The sequence below is a fragment of the Ursus arctos genome, unplaced genomic scaffold (assembly GCF_023065955.2).
Source record: "Ursus arctos isolate Adak ecotype North America unplaced genomic scaffold, UrsArc2.0 scaffold_7, whole genome shotgun sequence".
NCBI classification, from domain to species: Eukaryota; Metazoa; Chordata; class Mammalia; order Carnivora; family Ursidae; genus Ursus; species Ursus arctos.
The window spans coordinates 36253381-36278931 of record NW_026623089.1 but is presented as its reverse complement, the minus strand read 5'-3'; the positions used below and the strand labels follow the sequence as shown (position 1 = coordinate 36278931).

The 25551-nt window shown below is 35.6% G+C and overlaps 1 protein-coding gene across 5 annotated transcripts in view; it reads right to left on the bottom strand.

Annotated features, from left to right (window-relative positions):
- The window catches only part of CSGALNACT2 (chondroitin sulfate N-acetylgalactosaminyltransferase 2), a 41325-nt gene that overhangs the window by 14951 nt on the left and 823 nt on the right, over positions 1–25551 (bottom strand). Inside the window, exons 2-6 of one of the 5 annotated variants that reach the window (XM_026481597.4) lie at positions 11805–12742; positions 9345–9561; positions 7889–7990; positions 4432–4610; positions 2768–2862 (exon numbers count right to left, since the gene is read on the bottom strand). In XM_026481597.4, the coding sequence (XP_026337382.1) occupies positions 2768–2862; positions 4432–4610; positions 7889–7990; positions 9345–9561; positions 11805–12465 (1254 nt within the window). In that variant the 5' untranslated portion in view covers positions 12466–12742. Of the gene's footprint in view, positions 1–2767; positions 2863–4431; positions 4611–4642; positions 6240–6904; positions 6997–7888; positions 7991–9344; positions 9562–11804; positions 13823–25551 lie in introns of those variants that run through there. The other 4 variants (XM_048218965.2, XM_026481601.3, XM_026481599.4 and 1 more) reach the window with 4 other exon arrangements.

Sequence of the window (25551 nt, the reverse complement as noted above, 5' to 3'; positions counted from 1 at the left end):
CAATTTTGGGGGCTTCTTGAGTGATTCCTCATGTCTCAATTTTTCCCTCACATTATCTCTTGGTCTTTGTGTGTCCAGGTGGCTTGTCTTCTAGTTTACAAGTTTGTTTCAACTGTGACTGTTCCACTATTCAGCCCATTTAGTGAGTTTTAGATTTTCACAATTTCCATGTTGACCTTTTTTAGCAACAAATCTGGTCTTATGAATTTAATGTTTTCTCTCCCTAAAGACATATTTATCTTAAGGTTGTTTTCATTCTGTATTCATATTCTGATGTGTTATCTTTTCTGTTTATTGAAATTTGGTGCCTCTCTTTCATAGTGTTGGTTGGGCTACTCTCAGTTAATTGCTACTGATTTTTGTTTCAAAAATCATTCTTCGGGGCGCCTGGGAGGCTCAGTCAGTTAAGCATCCAACTCTTGACCTCAGCTCAGGTCTTGATCTCAGGGTCTTGAGTTCAAGCCCTGTGTTTGGCTCCATGCTGGGTGTGGAGCATACTTAAAAAAAATCATTGTTCAAAAACCCTTGGCTGTTAGCTATGATTACAGGGGCCTACCTCCAGTAATAGTGGAAGAGGGGCCGAATGTGGTCTTGGGCACAATGTGCCAACAGCAGCTCCTTTTCAGAGCCTGGGGCTCCCTATCCATCCTACAACTCAATATTCCCAAAACCCTACACTGCCTCTCTTGCTCCAGGGAGCACATACACTGCCACAGTCTGCAGTCCAATCCCTGTGATGCCTGTTGCTTAGCATACACCCAGAGAATATGTACTCCACCACTCTGTCTTCTATGAGCTCAGAGGATACAGAGCAGCCCCATCTTGTGGTTTTTTTTTTTTTTTTTAAGATTTTATTTATTTATTTGACAGAGAGAGAGAGACAGCCAGAGAGAGGAAACACAAGCAGGGGGAGTGGGAGAGGAAGAAGCAGGCTCCCAGCGGAGGAGCCTAATGTGGGGCTCGATCCCATAATGCCAGGATCACGCCCTGAGCCGAAGGCAGACGCCCAATGACTGAGCCACCCAGGCGCCCCCATCTTGTGTTCTCCTGAACATGTTCTATATTCTTCTTTCCTCTATCAATCCTATGCCAACTATTGCCATCTTTTATAAATTTCTCAAAATTTTCTACCAATGGCACTTCTCTCATTTTCCAATGCTAATATACTTCTTTCTTTTAAGTAATCCACTTTTACAAAGGATTTAGAGTGTCAGATAAGGCAAATATGGGTGCCTAGTTTGTCATTTTGATCCCATTTGTTTCTATATTCCTAATACTGGCCTACAGATTAGGTAGAGGGGTGTGTGTATACAGACACTTTGCCAGGTGTTGGTCTGAAGATAATGTTGGCTTCATAAAATTTATTAAGTAGATCATATGGTACTAATTTAACTTGTTCTTCGAAAGTTTGGAAAAACTCACCAGTAAAACATTATACCTATGCACCTGCAGGGTAATTTTTTTGATAACTGTTCTAATTTTTTAAGTGGCTCTTAGTCTTTTCAGAGCTTCCATCTCTTTTATTTATAAGATGCTAACACAAACTTTGCTTGTGTTAATAGTTTATAAATTCTCAAATCTTTAATTTAGAATTTTAAAAATTTACATCATAAAATTGATTTCTCCCAGTTGTTGTATTTTCCTTTTTACCTCAAATATGCCCACTTTGGTTAAAAAAAATTTTTTTGCACATAAAGAATAGGCTCCTATATATTAGTCAAACTATTATTTTTGGTTCATTAATTTCTGCCTTATCTTTCTTTCCTCAGAGTTATTCATTTTTTTTAACATCTTAAATTGACTTCTTAGTTCATTTGTTTCCATTTTTATTGAATATTAACAATAAAAGATTAGACTAAGTGCAGTATAGTATTCTGGACTGGAACCCAGAACAGGAAAAGGACATTAGCAGAAAAGCTGGTGAAATCCTACTCTACAGTGAAGTTAGCAGTAACTTACCAATGTTATTTTCTAATTTTGACAAATTGTTACATAAGATATTAATCTGAGGGAAAACTGGGTGAAGTACAGGAATGCTCTATAGCATCTTTCCAACTTTTCTGTAAATCTAAATTATTCCAACATAATATTTTTATTTAAAATAAATGACCTTATATAACTAGTAATAACTGTAGTTCTGTTATGTGGCATTTCCACTCCATGACTTTTTAAGTAATTTCCCACAGAATATCATTCCTTCTTAGTTTATTTTGTAGTTTTAATTTCTAGTTAATAAGATTTTTAAAATTAAAATTTATTTTTAGTATTATTGAAAATGCACTGGCAGAAGTGACTGTAAAATCTTCATATTCTACAACATTAAGTTTTCTCTGTGGCCTAACGTTTTCTTTCCCCCTCTAGAATGATACTTAATTCTAAAACAGTAAGTGCGAAAGCATCTTATGGGGGGAGGGGTAAAGGATACTATGAAAATGTGTTTATAATAACCATAGTTTTTTGGGGCTCCTGGGTGGCTCAGTCGGTTAAATGTCTGCCTTTGGCTCAGGCCATGACCCTAGGTCTTGGGATTGAGCCTCGAATCGGGCTCCCTGCTCAGTGGGGAGCCTACTTCTCCGTCTCCCTCTGCTGCTCCCCCTGCTTGTACTCTCTCTGTCAAATAAATAAATAAATAAATAAATAAATAAATAAAATCTTAGAAAAAATAACTACAGTTTTTTATGGAAACTTTCTTTTCTACTTGTGAAACAAACATAAAGGAACCTAGCAAGGATCTTTGTGGCCTTTCATAACTGACAGTGAGTCTTACCAGCTGCTGCTCCACAGGTGGTGGCACATCCTGATTGGCATAAACAATGGCAGGGTTGTAAAGACTGAACACCACAGGGTAAAACACCTTCTTACCTATAAATTAAAATATATGGTTACATTGTACAACGAAGTCATAAAACAAAAGACTGATCACTACTGCGTTATCAATATTTAATATTGATATCTCTTTGGTCATATGTGATGACTTTATCAATATTGTATTTTGTCAATTTTCAGGCTAGTAAACAACATGCTGATTTGATGAACATAACGATGATTTTATAACATATCAGTAGGCCAAGCTACAAAATTATAACCTAAAATAGACTAAAAAAACAGACTAAAGGCTGTTTTACACATTTATTCCCTTTGATTTTGGAGAGATACACAAAGGTGTTTGCCCAGTTATTCAATAGGTGAGCAATTTATTACTCATCATTTCATCTAATTAGCAGAGTTAGATGTAGGTTAACCTCTGACAATCACCAAGAACTTAGAAATGTCTGTTAAATCCACCCTCCAAAATGAATCATAGAAACAGTAAATCCAAAGAATACTATACAATGAACAGATTTATATAGAATAATTAAAATATAAAATTGTAGATAGATTTGGTAAGATTTGGAAGAGTTGGGAAGAGTTAAAAATACCTGACCTAACAGCCTCTGCAGAAAATCTTGTCATTAGCATTCAAACTGATAGCAGTGAAGGGTGTAGACTCAGGAATCCACCTCCCCTCCACAGAGAACCCCCTGCTAAGACTGGCCTCAGTCAGACGTGATAATATGAAGTGCTCAGTAACTGTCAAGTACCTGTGGCAACGTGGCAGCCTTTTTACAAGAACTCTACTAGGTGCTCATCTCACCTTCGTTAAAACTCACTTAGGGATGGAAGCTCAATTCTCAGAGGCAAATCTATTTCTAGACATTAAAATATTTCTTTTACACTGAGCAAATGTTTGTTTCCTTCAACTTCCACATTGTGAACTTCATGCTGTCTGGTGTAACAAAGGTAAACCTAACCCTCATGTATTCACTAGGCGCTCAAAGAGTTCCTGACAATTATCCCTAATGAAAATAATTAATAGGGTAATAATTTGCATGATTTGAATAGTTCTACACAAAAACTTTTACTGGGAGATTTTTTTTTGGCACAGAAAAGTTCTTTTTCACATTTAAAATATGATTTATAAAAATGTCATTTGCTCATACATTTTCAAAAAATAACTACAACATAAAGCAAAGTAGAGTAAATGATCGCCAAATACATATAGTATGGACACCAAGCACCATCTGTTTCTAGGCTTCTTTGTGTGTGTGCCCCTGTGTTGGCACCACTGGCCTGAGGTAGAGTGCTTCTCTCACACATCTCCAGATTGTCTGCTTGGCTCTTTTTCTGATAAGTGCTGCTTCCTCCTTGTCAATTTTAAGACATATTCTTTGCTTTTGTTTATTTGGATTCAAATTTTGGCAATGGAATTTGGCCACAACAGAACAGGGGTATGAACTTCAGAGGGGCAAATTTTCACTTTTCTACTTAACATTCCAGTAAAGTATGCCTAATATAACTTTAAGAAAACATAATTAACTTGATTCAAAATATGGGACATGCTGACACTGTCTAAATTTTTACACTCAGTTCATCTACCAACATTTTACGCACCTGGCTCAGCATTTAACCGGCAGCTGTTAAGGAATTCGGCTGAGAAATATATATCAACATCACAGAAAAACATCAAGACCTCTCCCTTGTCCCAAGCTCGGGCACCCACATTTAGTCCTCGTCCACGATTAAATTCTTCATTCAATGAGACCAAAGTGTAATTGTGAAAATTAGACTCACTAGGAGGAAAAGCATATACAACAAAGGATAAGTCCCACTTAAAGTTTAACAACTTTCTTCTTTCAACAAGACTTACAAAATATGTTTTACACTTCAAGTATTTTTTTATTTTGGTTCTACGGTCATACAGGGAAAGGAAATGATCAGCTTCACCTGTATGATCATCAGGGACAGATATCCACTAAATGCCCATATCCAAGGCAGCATGCTGGTGATGTGAGCTTAAAAAGTGTTGAGAGGTCACTGCCCTTCAGGATCTTAAAAACTTATTGGGGAGATAAGAAATATACACATGGAAAAATGGCATAACGTTTGGTAATAAACAATGCATTCCATATGAATGGAACATTCAAAGAGTGCTCTTCTGTTTTCAGATCTTTGCTCACATGTCCCCTTATCAGAGGGATCCCCCTCATACCATTTGTGAAGTTGCCCTGACCTCCCTCTCTTTAATCTTTATCCCCCTGCCCAGCTTTGCTTTCCTCAGCACCACCAGACATGTTTGTTCGAGTGTCTCCCTCTCACTGGAACATAAACTCCATGAGAGCAGAGATTTTTGTTTTGTTCATTACTGTGGATACAGTGTACCTCCTCAAAGAGTAGGAGTTCAACAAATATTTGCTGAATGAATGAATGAACAGCAGTTCTGAGAAAAAAAGATTGCTTTTGTCTGAGAGTAGTTAGAGACTAGAGATGTTAGAAGCAGAATTTAAGTTATGCCTTGACTAAATTCCTGAGTTCAGCAGTGAGTTTAAAGGTTATTCCAATTAATTATTCTCAAAGGCAAAGAGGTAAGAGAGTAGAAAGCATTTTAGAGAACAGGGATTAAACAAACTGGATTAGAACAAAGGGATCCTAAAATAGGAACAATGAGAGAAGACCAGAAAAGGGTCAGACTGAGGAGTGCCTTCTGTGAGAAGTTAAAGAAGTTGGTCAGTGTCTTTGAGGCAAGGAGGAATTTTTCTGCCAGGGCAGTGGTTCTCACAGTGAAGTCCCCATACCCACAGCATCAGCCTCCCATGGGAAAGCATTAGAAATGCAAATTCTTGGGCCCTACCCCAGGCCCCTGAATCAGATACTAGGGGTGATGCGGAGCATCTGTCTCTCTCGGGACAAGTCACTCCAGGTGAGTCTGATGTTAAAGTTGGACAACAGCTATGCTAGGGTATGGCCAGATCAAAAAGGGACATTTTAGGAAGATTACTCTTTATAACAGTATAGAATGGGGAATGGAGAGATGGAAGCAAAGTCTCAAATAGTTTATACAGTGGACTCCACATGCTCTGAATGCCCACACTACCCTTCTCATGGGATATAAATCTCTCCCTTCTTTTGGGAAAATTGCTGATTACCACCTCACACTCCCAGCACCCAGTGGAGGAACTAATCATAGAACACCCCAACCACAGTAATTTCCTAGGGACGGGGACCAGACTCAAGCTGGGCCAATCACAATACCCCCACCCCACCTGGCCATAGTGACCGGCTCAAGAGTGGGCAAAACTCCTTCCCTGGGCTTTTCTCAACTGGATCTGGGAGAAAGCTCTTTCCTCTCTGATGGCAAAGCTGAGAAGATGTGAGCCCAAAGCCGCCAACAGCCATATACCTCACATGTGGAAGAAGCCAATCTGCAATAGGAGAATGAAGTCAACATGCAGAGAAAAACAGACAAGAAGACAATAAGAGAATTTTCATGGTATTCAAGTCTCTGGTTCCAGTCCCTAAGATATCAAAGCTGTTTTGGTTTTCTTCCCCAAATCTGGCTGTAATAATCCCTTTAGTTTGGGAGCTATCCAAGATTCTTCCGTAACACTCCCAGTTTCCTTAAGCAAGTTCAAGATGGGTTTCCATCATGTGCCACTGAGGAGTCTTGATTAATGCAGGGACAGTTTCAGTAATACCAATATAAGTGCCTGGCACTTAGTGGGTGACCGGAAAATGGTTAAGAGGGAAAAGAAGGAAAGAAATAAAGGGAGGGGGAACCTGGGTTAGGATGGTGGCAGCAGCAAGGAAAGGACAGGGAAGAGGTCCTGAACAGTAAGCAAGAACTGACCAGAGGTAAAGAATGAAAGATGCTAGCCTTCAGACATTAAGCCCAGGTAATCATGAAAATGGTCTTAGTCTGAACTGAAAGAGGGCCACCAGGAGAAGCAGCTAGTGTGTAGGGGGAAGAAAAGACAATATTTGTTTTTTTATATGTGTGCTGTGAGAGTCCCTTAGGGATAGGGACTGTAACACCCTCTTCTGTGCCCATCTATTCCAACCACCCCAGTCAGACTCCCGAGCAGTGTACCTGGAACATAGTCGGTGGGACTCAAGGAATGTTAGTTGAACGATTCGAGAAGAATGGCCGGCCAAATCTGGACTCTTAGGGAATGGCCACAACTAGCAGAAAGGTAAAGAAGCAAGTAAAGGATACAGAGTTGGCTTGGTGGAAAAGACAATCAACCTAATATCTTACATTGTAACATATTTACATTTACAAAATATATACATTTTACAAACATCAGAGGAACGTGTCCAGAAGGAAGTACTGGTTAGGCATCAAATGTAAAAAAGCGATCAAAGAGGATGACAGAGAAAAGGTTGAATTTGGCAGTTAGGTCATAACTTTGGGCCCATGACTTAGAGATGAAAAGGCTGAAAAGCTATAGAATTAATAATGGAGTATTAAGGAATTACTAATTCATTCATTCAAACCTGAGTACCTACTATGTGCCAGGTACTATATGAGTTGCCTGATTAGAGAACTTTTGTTCTTTGAGGTTTAGCTATGAAAGGACAGAAACCTACCAGTAGCTACTGGGTACTACAGAGTCAGGTGGTGGTGGCTTAAGGACAGGAGAGACCTAAGCATCATTTGCAGGGCAAGAAGAAGGAACTTGGGAAAATGGAAGGAAAGAGAGGTGACAGTGAGAGAAAAGCTCCGGAGATGATATCAAAGTGAAGGGATTAGATTTAGAAAAAGGGAAAGAGTCCAAAAGAAGGGAATGAAGAAGTAATAAATGGAGGCAAATAAACAGAAGGTGGGTGGGCCACAGAGTGGGAGGACCCAGATCATGCCAGGCTGTCTGCCAAAAGGACAGGGAAGACGAATCATTTAGAGTTGCATGAGTGAACTGAGGGATGAAATGAGGAACTTATTAGCACCACCACTCATGCACTCAGCCGACTTTTAAATAGCAACTATTAAAAATTAGCTCATTTAAATATCTGAAATTCTCATTTTTCTAATGTTATATAATCAAGGATTTCAATTTGGACATGGCTCACCAACCTTGTGACAGATTCTAGGATAGACTTGACTTTAGATAGTCCTTCTTTACCAAAATACACCACTGTGAGATGAATTCTCTTGTCCTGATGAATACAAACATCCCTAACAGAATTGAAAAATAAAGTTCATTCAAAAAAAATATAAGGAACTACTCATTCAGAAAGCAATCACATGAAGCTTTAACAAAACGAATGAGGCATTACTCATTTAGAATGACACTGCATGAAACTTTAAGTAAATATAAAAATGGCAATATTGCTGAATTATTAAAGGTATCAGAGCAAACACATAACGACATAAGCACATGAATATAGCCCTTGGAGGTCCATGGAAGTTGCCATATTTCAAAATATTTTTGGAACTTTTGCTTTGGTATTGCCTTCAGAAGCAAATTACAAGCTACTAAAGGAAAGAAGTCTAATCAGTTCAAAACCAAATTAGTAAATATTCAAGTTGTTGGTCAAGAGTTATTTTGCCTTCAGACTGGCTAATTCCAGAAATTATACCTACCATCAAGGAATAAATATTTGCCATGGCTGAGATTACTTACTATAAAGAATAATGTAGCATCTGAAAGCAATTCCAAGAAAAGCAGTAAAAAATGCTTTAGGAAATCAGATCTCAAGTGAGCTATTTCAAACAGGCAAAACTCATTTGGAAGCATGATTTCTAGATATTCTGCTACAGAACAGCATTAACTTTTAAATCCAATGATTTCAATATAAGAATAAAGACTGGGATTATAAAGCATTAAAACTAGCATATTAAAATATTAAAAAGATGGCAACTGTTAAATTAAAACAAAAAGGCAAAACTTTCCTCAAATAGCTACCCTAATACATACTTGTTAATTTTTTAACACTTCAGCATTTTAAAATATCCAAATTTATTGACAAAAAAAAGGAAAAAATTCTTTTAAAAATTGTTAAAGTCTCTGCTTCTCAAGACAGAATAACTCATTTTTAGTTAAATGTTTATGTTTCTAAAATTTATTTCAATTTTAAAATTCCATTGTTCTCAAGGGAATTTTCTGGAGAAATAGCAGTGTCCTATATGTGTATTGGGAAAGCAATTATAGTGTACAGGTTTGTCAAAAGTCATGAAACCTGTATCCTTAAAATATGTGGGTTTTATTTTATGTAAATTATGCCTCAATAAAGTTGCTTTTAAAAATTCAACTCGTCCTAAAATGAACTCACACACAATTATAAAGGTCATCAACTGTAGTGTCTAATAGTTGTCACTCTCAATTTACTTCAAAGTTCAAACTGTCAATAACAATATATTATGCACGCTTTAAAAAAAAAGACACTATCAAAAACTAAGATTCCCCAAAGCCTATAAAATTACTCTGTAATTCTATGTAATCACATTCAGTGAAGATAAATTAAATAAATCTGCATAAAATGTGATTTTTTAGGAGTGTTTAGCCAAATCATTAAGCCCTGAGAGTTACCTGAAGTTCTGCATAAACTGTGCGAATGCTTCAGTTCTTTCAGCAAGTGGCACAATGATATTAATAATTGATCTAGTAATGTCAATCATCTCGCTCTTCACTTTCATGAGAGGTCCAAAAGGGCGGAAGAGGGTCACATGTCTATATTCCATAAGGTCTGCTTTCTTAAAAAAGAGTTCATACTGTGTGCCCTTATCTCTCTCGGTGCGATAATAACCTAAAGGAAAGAGTTAGGGACAAAGATGTCTCCATGTCAAAGTTTATAAATTCGATGTGAATATTGATTTTACTCAAAGACCAAAAGTACAAAACCAGACATGTAGTGTTTTTAATCATTTTGTGAAAATAATTATCCCCACTGTACAGCTGTAAACAATTATTTCTTTAAAAGGAGAGGTTAAAAAAATGTTCACTGCTCTATTATTAGTCAATCCATAAATATGCTCCAAATCACAATTATTCCTTTTTACATATGACTTTTTTCATAGTAGAGCCTACTGACACAGTAATCATATGATGAAAATAAATTACTTCAACCAATACTGAATTCTAGACCTGAGAGTCAAAACTTCTATTGCTTGGTTCAGTTCAACTAAAATAAATGGAGGGCCTTTGTGTCACTCACTGGTGGTATAAAGAGGGCTATATAGTCCTGGTTTTGAGGAACAGTCAGTCTAGTGAGGGAGGCAGAAAAATAAGGAAATAAAAACAATATACTGATATATATTTCACTCTACAAACACACACACACACACACACACACACACACACACACACACACATATTCTCTCTCCCTCTCTGAGAGTGAAGTCAGACAAAGAAAAATTAGTACAGATTTAAACATGGTGATCTGAGATACCTGCAGGAGAAAAGTTTGGAAGTCTACTGGGCAATCTGATTTTTAAGTGTGACATTCAGGAGAGAGGGAAGCCCTACAGATGTGTGAGTCAGTCAATATCCGGGAATAAAACAATGAACAAGATAGACCAATCCACTCTCTCCTGATGCTTACAGCCTAAAAGGAACTCCAAATTAGGAAATGGGAAACATCATACACTATGACAAGTGCTGTGGGAGGGGACACAGGGTAGCGGTTACAAGAGAACACAGGAAGCACTGTTATCTTAAGACTTGCAGGTTGGAGATGACTTCTAAGTGAAGTGACACCTAAGCTAAAGTCTGGAAAAGGAATAGGAGTTACTGAATAATGAGTAATTATTTTTTATTTTTGCTGGGGTGGAGGGTAGCAGAGTGGAAGAAAAGTAGGGGACAAAATATGTTCCATGCAGAGAAAAATCCTGTCAGTGAAAGAATCCAAAAAGAGTTATAAGATAAGCAGAAGCTGTAGAATATATAACTGACATGGCTTCCTTTTTTTTTTAAGGCAGATGTGAAGACATTTTATATTTAGTGAGTTATTTTCTCAGCAGCTTTCAATTCTGCCATAAGCTACAAATATGGTGAAAAGACAAAAAGCTGAGCTTGCAGAAAAATTAGAAGAATTTTTGAGAGAAACAACCCATCCAAAATTGCAGTAAGTGACAACAGAGAAAAGAAGTGGCTACAACGAAGACAGCTACAGTACCATGGAAAAGCACAATGCCCTCCCTGATGGCCTCCAAAGGTCTCAAGGTACTACTATATTGTAGTATAGCAAGTACCATTCATGATGATTCAAGGCCAAAGAAACTACATGTGGTATACTGTTCATAATTCAAGCAAAGAGAACTTTCAAGAGAGATTTATATCCAAAATGGTTTTAAGTTTATAATTAAATATCTAGCAGGAAGTATTAAGATGGAGATGGGTGGGGATCTGTATTTCTATTTCTATCAATCAGGAAATATCTTAAGTTTACAGAAGTGTTCCTCAACTTTTGAGTCATACTCCATCTTGATATGTATACATCCCATGCCCTTTCTGCAGTCTGTATTAGGAAAATAGGTTATTTCTTTACTTTTCCAAATACCAAATATGCTTTTCAAAACTATATATGCCCCCTTGATGTTCTGACATGTGCTTCTCCTCCCTCTAAAATATAGAATAACCATCAATCTACTAAATTAGGGTTTTTTCTTTCCTTTATCAAATGGTTTTCAAATCATGAACCTTAGTCCATACATTTTGAAAAATACAAAAAAGGAACATCAAGACCAGCTAAGAGAGGAATGCAAAAGCATACATGTACAAATACATACATAGCCCTAAGAGCCCTTCAACTTGAGCCCTATACAGTATTTTTCTATATAAACTTAGATTTATTCTATTTCCCTGGTCCTCTATGTTATTACGGTCGCATTATAACTTTTTTTAAAAAGCCACTTCAAATTCTTGGTGGAATGCAGTGGGTAAAAACTCAAATATTTCAACACTGTAAATAATGACTGACTTATATTACCAGCATAGAATAATAGCATTGTCAATTAATGTAACTATGGACCAACATATTTTTCACATTACCTTCGATGAAGTCATTTTCATTAAATATCATTTTCTCTCCAAGGGGACCTTCCTCATCTTCCTGCTCATCATCTTCATCAGGATTATTAATGACCTCCAAGCCAGCTTCAATAACTTCTACCAATTCATCTCGCTTGTCTTTTCTAACTGGCTTTTCTTCAGGATGGCGAGTGAGACCCATTTCCAACTGGAATACTTTCATTAAGGTAAAACTTTCAAAGGGAATGACTCCATACTCACTAGGTAATTTAGCTCCTATGCTAACTTCAGCTTTGTCAATTTGGGAGTGAAGAAATTCTAAAAGATCACTAGGTGTTTGTTCTTTGTTGCCTTGATAGCCTATGCCATTAGCCCCTACATTTTTTCTCTCTTGCAATGATCTCATCTTCTCACTCATTTCTTGCAATTCTTGTTTTAGTTGGGCAATTTGACGTTTTAGACTGGTAGCCCTGGTTTGATAATGTTCTTCTTGCTCCTGTAGGAGGGCTTGATAATACTCTTTACCATAATTTTCCCCAATAACACCAGGAAGAGGTGCATTTCCATCAGTCTGGGGGGCACACTCCAGAAGGTACAAAAATAATACCAAACTGCAGAGTAAAGCAAGACCCAACAGTAGCCAGTGGGTCCGGGTCTGAAGAATCAATCCTCTTCTAGGCATTCTTATTAATGTGGACTTGCCTAACAAGATAAGTTCTTTGGTTGTTCATACCTTTAGCAAAAGGTTATCAAAAATTAAAAACAAAATCAGAATTTCCATTAAAGATGGACCAAGATGAACTCTGCTACAGATTAAAAAATTTCTTCTTTCAGCAGTGAAGACTACTTGCAGAAATGAGAAATAGTACATACTTCCTGTATTGTTATCATGATATCCAGAATAAAGAAATCTGATCTACAGAATCAGATAAAATTCCATTAAATGGGTGGTGATTTTTCTGAAAGAAACAGATAGAATCAATCAGAATCTTGTTTCCTTAGCATATCAAATTGTTGGCAGTTTTGGTAAACTTACCGATGTGACTACTATACGTAGAACACCATGAGAGGTGCTAATACAATGTAGAATACTCTATATTGTAAATGCTGGGAGAAAGTATTAAGAAAAATATCTTACAAAACACTAAAATGACACATGCAATACTTTTAACCAGAATGTCTACACAACCATAACCTCCTGAGTGAATCAAAGAAACATTAAAATTATGTTTAACATACTTTGTGTTACATAGATACTACTATTTCTAATTATTTGATAATTATAATACTATAACTCTTTATTAACATATTTACATTAATATGTCATTTCCCACCTAGAGCATATCACCATTTGGGAACTGAGTTTCCATAAATTGTTTTTGTTATATTGATAATGGCTTACTAGGGAGAGATATTTTCTTCCAGTTTATTCAATTCAAGCATTCTACTTCATTAATTTCTATGGCTGAACCCAACCAATATAAGAGCCTTAAAATTAAGTGTGTGTGTGAGGGGAGGGACAATTCCAAAAGGTCACAGATATCTGGAAAACACATTAAGAAACATTTTTACATCCAAAGTCCTCCCATAGATTATTTGAGCATTAGATCACATAATTCTTTCCACTGTATTACACAGCAACAGATTTCCTACAAGTCTGGAAAGGTTTAGAGTCTATTTAAAGAAAAAAACGTGACCATTTTATTGTTTATCTATCAGGAAAAAAATTCAAAAACCATTTAAAAATGTAAAATCACACACTACTGTTCATACCATAACCAGCTGTGTGAGCTCTTCCGTATTTCTTTTTAAACTAAGGATGCTTAATTCTATAAATAGAGAACATTAAATTTAGAAGACAGGAGGCAAAGGAGGCCTCTGCTGCAGAGAGAATTTTCATTCTAACAAAGTATTTGTCAGGAAGGATATGTGATACTCCAGCAGTCTTTCACTGGGGAACATCAGTCCTAGTCACCTTCTTCATGATTAGGAAAGCCTGAATGCCTTTTTCTTTTTCTCTTTTTTCTTGTGGCACATATCTGAATAAAAATGTAGGATAGACTCAAGCTCCTTATAGCTAGTAGATCAAAAATAATGGACTTAACTACCCTTAGCCATTTATTACTTTGATTAACCAAATGATAACCAAGTATCATGAAAATTTTAATTCACTATAAGGAAGTTTTAATGTGATGGCATCTGTTTTACTGATTGTAAAGGTTGTTTAAAGTAATGTAGAAAAAACAGGAAAAAATTTTATAAAGAGCAGTATCTAATTAAAAAATAAGGATGCAAAGTTAATATTAATCCTAGGACTTTACCATGTCTCAAACCCATAATTCTTAGCATAAGAAATGACTTGAATGTCATTACTTGAGAGATAAAACTTAGAGGTATCTCTTTTAACTATTTATAAGTTATTAACTAGCCTGCTTATTAGGGAAAAGAAAGACTAAAACTGAAAATGTAGAGTCATAATCTTATATTAGTTATTAATAAAGTTATACATATTTAACTAGGTTCCAGGTAGTTCTGGTGTAAGCATCTTTGCCACAAGCATTTTCACTGCATAGCTAATAGGCCATAAGGCAATTCTGCTGTAAAAGATTAAAAAATAACTGGCTGACAGTTTGGTTTGACAGTTTCTTGGTTTCATCAACTGGATGACAGTTTGGTTTCACTTCTCCATTGACGTGGTACTCCCATTTTTATATTATATAAAGCTTAGCCCTCATAATGATCTATACAGTGGCAGAGTTTTGGACCCACATTTCCAATAGAACTTTGGAATGTCTATCAATGGACACCTGACAATATGCCAAGAACAAACAACAGTGGAAAAGGCTTTCACAATACAACAGAAAGCTCAGTTACAAATATGTATCCTAGATTTGAAATGAAGGAAAAATGAAGGACAAAATTTTCGTGAAAAAAGAAATTGCAATGCTGACCAAGGGCATGGATCAATAAGCAAAAAAATAAAATAAAAGTGTAACACTATGAACAAAAGACTGAAGACAAGTGCTTAGGTACAATCCACAAAATAAAATCAGTTATGTAATATTGCCATGGATCTAAACACATTTTAATATAAATATTTTGTATTTTACAAGTCTTTATATTTTGTTCTTCATTTTTCATGTTTCATTATGTCCTTTTTAATAAATGTCCTTTTTTTTTTCTCACGATTTTGCTTTCTGGCCAATTACCTATGCAGCAAAAATGCTTATGGCAAAGATGCTAATGGCAAAAACACTGGATATGATTTAACTATACTATACTCAAACTATTTTGAAATGAAACTTGACAACAGAACTAACAGTATGTAATCTAAGTACCTCTACCTTTTATTAATATGTTACTTCATAGTTTTATTCTTTATATAGACAAAACATTTTAAACTGTGAGATATGACCCATTTAATGGGTCACTACTAAATAAAGGTTTACTTTTCAATGAAATACAACAGGAAATATCAGTGTATACCACATAATAGTAAGTTTTGTATTGCAATTATATATATGTATATGTATGAGATCTCTACATAAAATGTATTGGTAAGAGGGCTGCAGTCCAAAAATCCTGAAGAATACTGGTTTATAAAGTATTTTTATACATTTCCTATGTCATCCTTTTAAAATGGTGTGGATATTATCTTCATTTTGGATAGGAACAATAAGCTCAAAAATGAAAGGTTTAAGTAAGGTTTTATAACTATTAAGTGGTATTATTAAAACCAAGTTCTTCATTTTCCATTCCCTTAAGCAAAATACAGGTTTTAAGATACCTTACATGCTTATCTTACAGTTGAATCTTTTACAATTGAGTATTACCCACTGAAACGAAAGAAAAGTTGCTGTAATTACTTTAGAGTATAAATGTTATTTGCATGACTCTGTGGTTGTTAAAAATAAAAGATATCAATTAAAGTCTTATTTGCCTAGTTCCTGAAGGGAACTCTTCAGCCAAATCCTAGAGGACTAGATTGTTACATAACAGCTCTAAATACATTAAGTATGTTGGAGAAAACATCCATTTTTCAGCTCTTATACCTTGATTGCCATCATTCTATGTAATGTGTTTATATCATAAACAAAGTTCATTCATAACCCAGAGTTAATCCCAAGCAACTTTCTATGCACAAAGAGCAAATAGTTAAGTGCTGTGAGGAGAGAATGAGATAATTGTGGAGATGGGAAAATGAGCTGTTAAAGATATGCAATACAAAATCAACAATCTCAGAGTTGAAAGAAACCTTAGAAGCCATCAATTTTCTTACTCTGTAAGCCAGACTAAAGAGACTTCCTCTTATAGCCTAGATAGAACAACAGGGACCAGATTTACTCCTGTACCTGAAACAATAAAAAAAACCAACCAATAAAATCCAGAATCCACCCTCCCAATATAAAACAATGGTTTTCAAGATACTGATCATTAGGTAATAAAGGACAGTGATCCTTGGGAGAAACAAAAAAAACAAACGATTTTCCAGCTTACTGCCTTAGTTTCCAGGCCATACCACAGGGAGTCTCCTCCTAAGCAAAGCCTAGCTGACTTGCTGAGTTGATGAGATGGAGCTGACAGTCTGAGGAGACCAAGGCTGCTAGGTTGAAAGGATACAGTACCAGAAGAGAGAGTGCAGAGAGAGAGAACTCCAGAGATCTGAAGAGCACACCCTTTAGGTATTGAGCAGGGCACAGACCAGTGCAGGCATATAAAGAAACTAACTGAAGCTAAAAAAAAAAAAAAAAAATTAAAGGACACAGAACTTAGCATTCATACACGGCCAGGAATAATGTGCATGTTCCTACCAGACAGACTGGAAAACCTCAAATTCATGGGACATTGGGTAGAGTACTCATAAAGGTCTTGCCTCAGTAATGGGAAAAAATTAACTCTAGACTAAACATGGCTCTGGTCTTGCCTAACAAATCTTAAAAGCAAGACCTGAAAGGATCAAATTGTTTTCAAGTAACTGCACAACAAGCCTCAAAATATTTATAGGAATATAAAAATACCTAGCACCCAGCAAAATAAAATTCACAATGTCTAACATCCAAACAAAAATGATGGGGCATACAAAGAAAAATAAAAATACAACCCATAATGAGAATAATCAATGACTGAAACTGATCTAGAACTGACACAGATGCTAGAATTCAATAAAAAAGATTAAAATGGTTACAAGTGTATTTAAAAAGATATTCATGTCCAAAAAACCAAGCAGAGACACAGATGACATAAAAAACTTTAAAGAACTGAAAGAAAAAATATGTCAACCTAGAATTCTATATGCAGAAAAAGTATCTCTCAAGAACAAAGGCAAAATAATTCTTGGGCCACTGGGTGGCTCGGTCAGTTAACTGTCAGACTCTTGATTTTGGCTCAGGTCATGATCTCGGGGTCATGGGATGGAGCCCCGTGTTGGGTTCTGGGCTCGGCGGGGAGTCTGCTTGGGATTTTCTCTCTCTCCCTCTCCCTCTGACTGCCTTCCCCCACCACCCACACATGCACGCATGAGTTCTCTCTCAAATAAATAAATCTTCAAAAGAAAATAATTCATAGACATTAAGAAGCTAAAAGAATTCACCACCATCAGACCTGCACTACAAATTCTTTAGGTGGAAGTAAAATGATACCAGATGGAAATAGGAATCTACACAAAGCAATGAAGAAACCAGAAATGTTAACAATATGGATAATGATAAGTTTTCAAATTATTTAAATCCCTTTAAAATATAGACAAAAACAACTGAAAGTGACTCAAGAAGAAATAGTAAATATGAACAGACCTATGCTGAGACTAAATTAATAATCGAAACTACCCACAAAGAAAAATCCAGGCCCAGATGTCTTCACTAGTGGATTCTACCAAGCATTTATATGAATTAATACCAATTCTTCACAAACTCTTTCAAAAAATAGAACACACTTCCCAACTCATTCTATGAGGCCAGTATTACTTTGATACCAAAACCAGAAAAAGACACTGAAACTACAGACCAATATTCCTAAATGATATAGACACAAAAATCCTCAACAAAATATTAGTACACTGAATCCACCAACACATAAAAAGTATACAACATGACCAAGTAAGATTTATCTGAGAAATGCAAGATTGGTTTACCATCTAAAAAATCAATTAATTTGGGAATGCCTGGGTAGTTCAGTTGGTTAAGCATCTGACTTCAGCTCAGGTTGAAATCCAAAGTCCTGGGACAGAGCCCCAGCTTGGGCTCCCTGCTCAGTCCCTCTCCCTGTCCCCTCTCCCTCTGCCCCCCCCCCAATAAATAAATAAATCAGACAGTGTGGTACTAGCATAGGAATAGACATATATATCAATAGAATTTAGGGCCCAGAAATAAGCCTTCACGTTAAGTCAACTGATTTCCACAGGTGGAAAGGTAATCCAATGGCGAATGAATAGTCTTTTCAGTGAATGGTGCTAGGACAACCAGATATTCACATACAAAAGAATGAAACTGGACTCCTACTTCACCCTATATTAAAAAATTAACTCAAAGTGGGTCAAAGATCTAAATGTAAAAGTTAGAAATATAAAGCTCTTAGAAAACATAAGCGTAAATCTCTGTGGTTTTCAATTAGGCAATGATTTGTTAGATATGACACTAAAGGACCAAAGACAAAACAAATAAACTGGACTTCATTAAAATTAAAACCTTCTGTCCTGCAAAGGATATCCTCAATAAAGTGAAAAGACAACTACAGAATGGGGGAAAATATTTGTAAATCATATATCTGATAGGGATCTGTGTCTAGAATATATAAAGAACTCTTACAACTCAATATTAAAAGGATAAATAACCCAATGGGCAAAAGATCTGATTAGATATTTCTCTAAAAAGATTAAAAATGGCCTACAAGCACATGCAAAGATGGCTCAACATCGTTAGCCAACAGGGAAACACAAATCAAAACTACAGTGAGATATTACTTCACATTCACTAGGATATAATTCAAAATGAATCAGAGATCTAAATAAAAAACCTAAAACTATAAAAGTAGAAGTAAACAAAGGAGAAAATCTTTGTGACCTTAAGTTAGGCAAAGTCTTCTTTGATCTAACAGTAATAGCATTACTGATGAACTGGATTTAATCAAAATTTGTTAACTTGTGGTCCTTGAAATACACTGTTAAGAGAATGAATAGACAAGTTACAGACCTGGAGAAAATAGGTGCAAAGCATATATCTGATAAAGGACTTATATTCAGAATATATACTTAAAACTTTCAAAATGCACTAATAACAAACATAACTCACTTAAAACTTGGCACAATGTTTGAGCAAACACTTCAAATACGCACATGAAAAAAATGTTCAACACTGTTAAACCACAATGAGATACCATTACATAGAATGGCTAATTTTAGAATGGTTAAAATTAAAAAGCGGTGTGTTGGGATGACAATGTGGAAGAACTAGAACTTTCATATACTGCTTGTGGGTATGTAAAATGGTTTTAGTTTCCTAACAAGTTAAACATAAGTTATGATTAAATCATTCATACCTGGATATTTATCTGAGAAAAATGAAAGCATATGTCCGTACAAAGACTTGTACGCTAAATGCTCATAGCAGCTTTAGGTGTAACAGCCAAAAACTAGAAACAACTCAAATGTTTATCAACAAGTGAATGCATAAATAAACTGTGGTATAGCCATACTGATACATGCATCAAGGGTGAATCTCAGTAATTATTCTCAGTGACAGAAGTTCAACAACAGAAGAGTATGTATTGTATGATTACGTTTATATAAAATTCTACAAAATGTAAGGTAATTTGTAGTGACAGAAAGCAGATGAGTCAGTGGTTGCCTGGGACCAGGTGGGGGTTGGGGAAGTGGTAACAGGAAGCAATTCTAAAAGAGCACAAGTAAACTTTCGGGAGTGATAGATATGGTCTATCATTTTGACTGTGGTGATGATTTCACAGGTATATACATATGTTCAAATTATCAAATCATACAAATATGTATAGCTTATTGTATGTCACGTATACCTCAATGAAGCTATTTAAAAAATAAAACCATATCAGATTTAGCTTTAGTAGTAGCACCAAAGAAGCATTTTTAAGAAAACTCCATTTTGTTCATTAAGATAAGCATGAAGATTTGTTGACTCCAAGTTTGGATTTAAAAAACAAAAATAAGAAGGGCACCTGGCTGGCTAAGTCAGTGGAGCATAAAACTCTTGGTCTTGGGGTTGTGAGTTTGAGCCCTATATTGGGTGTAGAGATTACTTAAAAAAAAAAAAATTAAGCAACACCCACTCTAAAAAAAGTAGAACTCATATTACTCTGAAGGTCTCATTGTATCTTCTCTGTTTGCCTTGTGATTTTGAGACAACAGAAGAGTGCCCAACACAGTTCATTCTAAAAACAAAAAACCTCAATTCATTCTATGACATTATTCCCTACATAACACTATGAGCTTCGAGCAGTTTCTACTCAATCTTTTGATTCTATAATTTTATAGTACTACTCATACATATTTCATACATCATTTCCATGATACTTACATGGCAGTGTGACAAAATAACTTCTGCAGTAAGAGTAACCTACTGCCTTTTGCAAAATACAAACAATCCATTTGAATCCATTTACTTTAAAAGTTCTATTCTGTATAATCTACCTAAATCTCTGTACAATTTCTTACTAAAGTTTTCAAACACTAAATTTATAATTTTTAGTTCATTTTTTACACAAAAAAAGTCACAAAATTATCTGGAAAACATAAGCACCATCAGAAAAACAAAGCTAAAACATTATGAATTATCAATATTTATAAGGGAAGGAATTAGAACCTTTTATTTCTAGTTACAATGATACATGGATTTTTTTAAACATGTCATTGAATAAATGGCTTGTAAGTATTTAGAAATAAAAGTACTGATCACCAGAAGGTAGTACATTTCAAAAAATATTGGGAGTACGTAGTGTGTGTTAGGCACTGCAATTGCCTGAATGTTTCTCTCCCCAATCCCCATTCATATGTTGAAATCCTAACCCCCAGCGTGGTAATATTAGGGGACAAGGCTTTTAGGAGGTTAACTAGGTCATGAGGATGCAGCCCTCCTCAATGAGATTAGTGTTCTTAAGAGATCCCAGAGAGCAACACAGCCCTCTTTCTGCCATGTGAAGATACAATAAGTTGACAGTCTATAACCCCGAAGAGGGCCCTCACCAGAACTCAAATATACCGGTGCCCTGAGCTCAGACTAAGAGAAATAAATTTCTATCATTCATAAGCCAGTATATGGTACTTTGTTATAGCTGTCCAAATTAACTATGATAGACACTGTGTTGGGTGCTAACAACAGGTAATACCAGATAGATCATTTTGAGAAGTGTTTCTGGGTTTAACTACATTCAAGGCACCCAGATTTCAGCAAAACAAATGACAGTAATATTCACGCTATCATTACAGGTAAAACAGAAAAACATGTCAAAAGCAGCCTGTGGCACAGGAAAAACAACGAAAAAAATCGTGTAACAGCTGTGTAATCTTGGGCATAATACTTAACCTATCAGGCCTTCACCTATAAAATGAGGTAATTTGTGTGGATGGCCAAGATTCCTTCCAAGATGTTTCAATTCCTTTGATTAAAGATAAACTAAAAATAGACACATACACACACACCCCTTATTTTTTGGAGGACAAATTTAATGCACATGCTTTTTAATCCAGCAATTCACAATTCAATTTTTAAGATTTTAAGACTCTATACTATGGAAATACTAATACTAGTATATAGTCACATGCATAAGACGTTTATTACTGCTATATGTAATGGCAATAGAAGTAGAAAGATTAAGTAAACTGTAGACATTTATACAATATTTAAAAAGAATGAGGTAGACCCAGATGTGTTGACATGGATAATACCTATAAAATGGTATTAACAGATTATGAACATTTCTCTTAGTTTGTCTTGTCCATATAATAGGATTGGGAGCCAGACAGGCTAAATTCATATATCTGCTCTACTGCTAATTCTTCGTTATAGATAAGTTTTTTAATCTCTATAAACTTCAGTTTTCTCTTCTGTTAAGCAGGAATAATTATGAACCAACCTTTCAGTGTTATTGTAAAATTAGTCAAGTAAAATATGAGAAGCATTAAGTGCTCAATAAGTGTTAGGTGTTATTTCCCTTACGTAAAGTTTTGTTTTGTTGTTGTTGTCAATGGAGTCAAATGGTCTCTTCCTGCATGACTTCTCCATTTTAGCTTCCCTACTGGAAATAATCCTAAAATAAAACTTATTTTCTCAAATAGGCAATTCTTTAATTTATTTAATAATCCATGCTCTTGTCACTAATATGAAATCCCACTTCAATCATAAGCAAAATTCCTGTACATATGGAGGTCTATTTCTGGCTCTAAACTAGGGGTTAACAAACATTTCAGGTAAAGGGCCATGTAGTAAATATCACAACCAGTCAACCCTGCCTTGGAGCACAAAAGCAGCCACAGAAAATGTATAAATGAATGAGCATAGCTGTATTCCAATGGATACTGAAATCTGAACTACCTATAACTAATGTCACCAAGTATTATTCTTCTTTTGTTTTGAAGCACTTAAAAATATAAAAACCACTCTTAGGTCACAGGTCATACTAAAATAGGTGACCGGCCACACCTGGCAACTTGTGCTCTGAATCTTTACATTTTCGTACAGTCTTAAATTTTTTTTACATTTCTAAAATTCTATGAAATAAATTAAACATGATATAAGGGTATACAGTGAAACCTCTCTCTTCTCTCCCATAGGCCCAGTTCTCTTCATCAGTTTTTGTGTATCCTGCCAAACCTACTGCCACTATTAAACATCCCAGCATAACATGTGGAAACATGTTATTTCACCTATAGGATAAATCTCTGAAAATGGAACTGCTAAGTCAAAATTCCTTAAGTATTCATTCCAGCATGTAACTGGTCAGTATCTATAGCTTTTTGCTTGCTCAGGATAAGCCTTCCAACATGTCTTTACCTATTTCCCACCTTGCCAACCAACTTTTAAAATCATGTTAAGTATTTGTTCCAGATTATAGACCTTAAACTATAACTACTCTAGTCTGTGGATCCTTCCTTAGCATTGCATTACATGTCTTAGCTATGGTTATTAATGCCTTGGAGTTAAGAAATAAGTTATACTATTTTCTTTGGTTACTGTTTCTTGAATTCCACATCTATTTTTCTTGGATTAATTTTTCACTTGATACAGTACATCCTCCAGTATTCCTTGTGGGTGTGGGTGCAAATGACTTTATTTTGCCCCTACCTTTTTTTAAAATTTATTTATTTTAGAGAGAATGAGAGAGTGAACGAGCGCAGGGAGGGGGACAGGGAGAGAGAAACTCCAGCAGACTCCTCACTGAGCTTAGAGCCCAACACGGGGCTTGATCTCACAACCCCAAGATCATAAACTGAGCTGAAACCAAGAGTCAGATGCTTAACTGACTGTGCCACCTAGGGGTCCCTATTATGCCCTCACTTTGAATGACAGGTTGGTTACAGACAAGTTTCTTAGTTCAAAATATGTCTCATAAGCACTTTTTAAAATATTGTTCCACCGTAACAGTCCATGTTCCAGATTAGAAGTCTAAGTGCACATCTGATTTTCACTCCTTTATAGGTAACCATATGTTTCTCTTTGGAAGCTTATGGGATTGTACATTAATTTATCCATAAAGTTCACAAATTTCATTGGAATGTATCTACATGTGTCTATCAATACTCTTTTAAGACTGTTGGTATGAATCGACTGTCTAGTCAGATACTTCTACTCAGAGAAATTTCCTTGTTTCCTTCCTTTCTTCTTTTGACATTCTACCATAAGGTAAGAATGGGAAATCTGGCATTTACGGTGAGTTGCGAGGGGAGGAGAATGGGGAATAGAAGCTGTTAGCCTAGCCAGAAACCCTTAATCCGTGCCACATCTTTCTATAAGCTTGCTGAAAATCAAGTATACTTACTGATCATCCCCACTACACAGATGAATGGAGACCAGAGAGGGAAGGGCTGATATACATTTGCCAGTACTTTGTTTCCTGATACATCTTTCTGTTTGGCTCTGGATGCCCAAGATTCGGCCTGGATACTCCTACCCTCATGATCTCTCTGATTGTTTCTCCTCTTCTAATTTCTACTCCTTCCTGGAACTGCTATTAGATGTTCACTGACTCTTCTGGATCTATTTTCTATGTCACAGCTATTTTTTCCTACTTTCTACTTTTCAATATTCAAGATGTATGTTCAACAGGTATGATGCCCTCCCAAATCTGAGCATCCTAATATTAATTTTTCTTCTATTCCTTACATCAACTCCATTGCTACAGGTCTAGTTCTATGTATCTATCTCTCACATGCTACTTATTTCTGTTGTCTGACCCCATTAAAAATATATCAGCATCTCAGTATACATGGAAATCACTGTACTCCTGCAGTAAATTCACATTTGTAACTAACCCTATAATTCAAGTTTACATTTACACCTAGTACTTGTGTAGTATGACAACAACAAGATAAGGTCTTTGACTTGCAATCCCATGATTCTTCAAACCATTTTTTAGTCCTATTCTTTTGGTGTTTCGTTTCCCCTAACAACCACCAACTTGAGTAACACAGTTTTTACCTAAGTGTTATGCAATAAGCTTCAGGGACAGACTGTCACCAGCTCTAACAGACTTATCTAACAGTTAAACAAGTAATGACAGTCTGGTAGAAGATTGTCATAGGTGTGCAACCCAAGAAATAAATAGTAATACAGTAATGAATCACTTAAGTCTTGAACTCAAAACAGTTATGCTTTTTACCAATCTTTAATGTTATAGAAGTTAAAATAATAAATTCTACTGAAAAAGAAAGACTCCATGTTGGTTAAAACAATTTTCTGCCTACCTTATCGTTACTTCATAGCTGACAGAAATGCACACAGGTGTTCACCATGAACATTTATAAGAATGTGCATAGCATTCTTCAAAATATGTAATAACAGAAATTGAAAACACAAATATCCATCAACAGAAGAATAGTCATACCAATGGAATATTAAACAGCAATAAAAAAGAGAATGAACTACTGATACATGAAACATCACGGGTGACTCTCACAAGCAATGTGCTAAGCATTCTGCATGAATCCATTAACATCAAGTCCAAAACAGACAAAACTAAGAGATGATGACAGAAATCAACACTGACTGGGTGGCAGGAGTAAAACTTGGAAGAAGTAGAGGGAAACTCCTGGGATGATGGAAATGTTCCATAAGTATAATTTGGTCTAGCTTGTGGTTACACAAGTTAGTAAATATATAAAAATCCACTCAGCTGTACAACTAAGATTTATGTACCTGACGACTTCATATGTATTTTATACCTCAATAAAAAAGAAAAAAATGTAATTTCCAAACTGTCAATGTTCAATAAATACTGGAATAGTTAACCATATTTAGCTCTAAATATTGGAAACCGAACATCCTTTTTACATTCTTTTAGTCATAAGGCAATTTTAAACAAATGGTTTCAGAATAATAATACAAAATAAAGGTTAACATTCTGAGTCATAAAATACTTGGTTCTCCACCTCCAAGTATGGAAGTACTGTTTTAATACAACATTTAAAGATAACATTAATTCCACCAAAAATGAAGACCCAGTTCCTGAGAACCTTCAAAGAGGTTAAATATCCGGACACTGCATATAAATCTCAAGAACAGGATGAAGGATAAAAGCTTAAGATTTA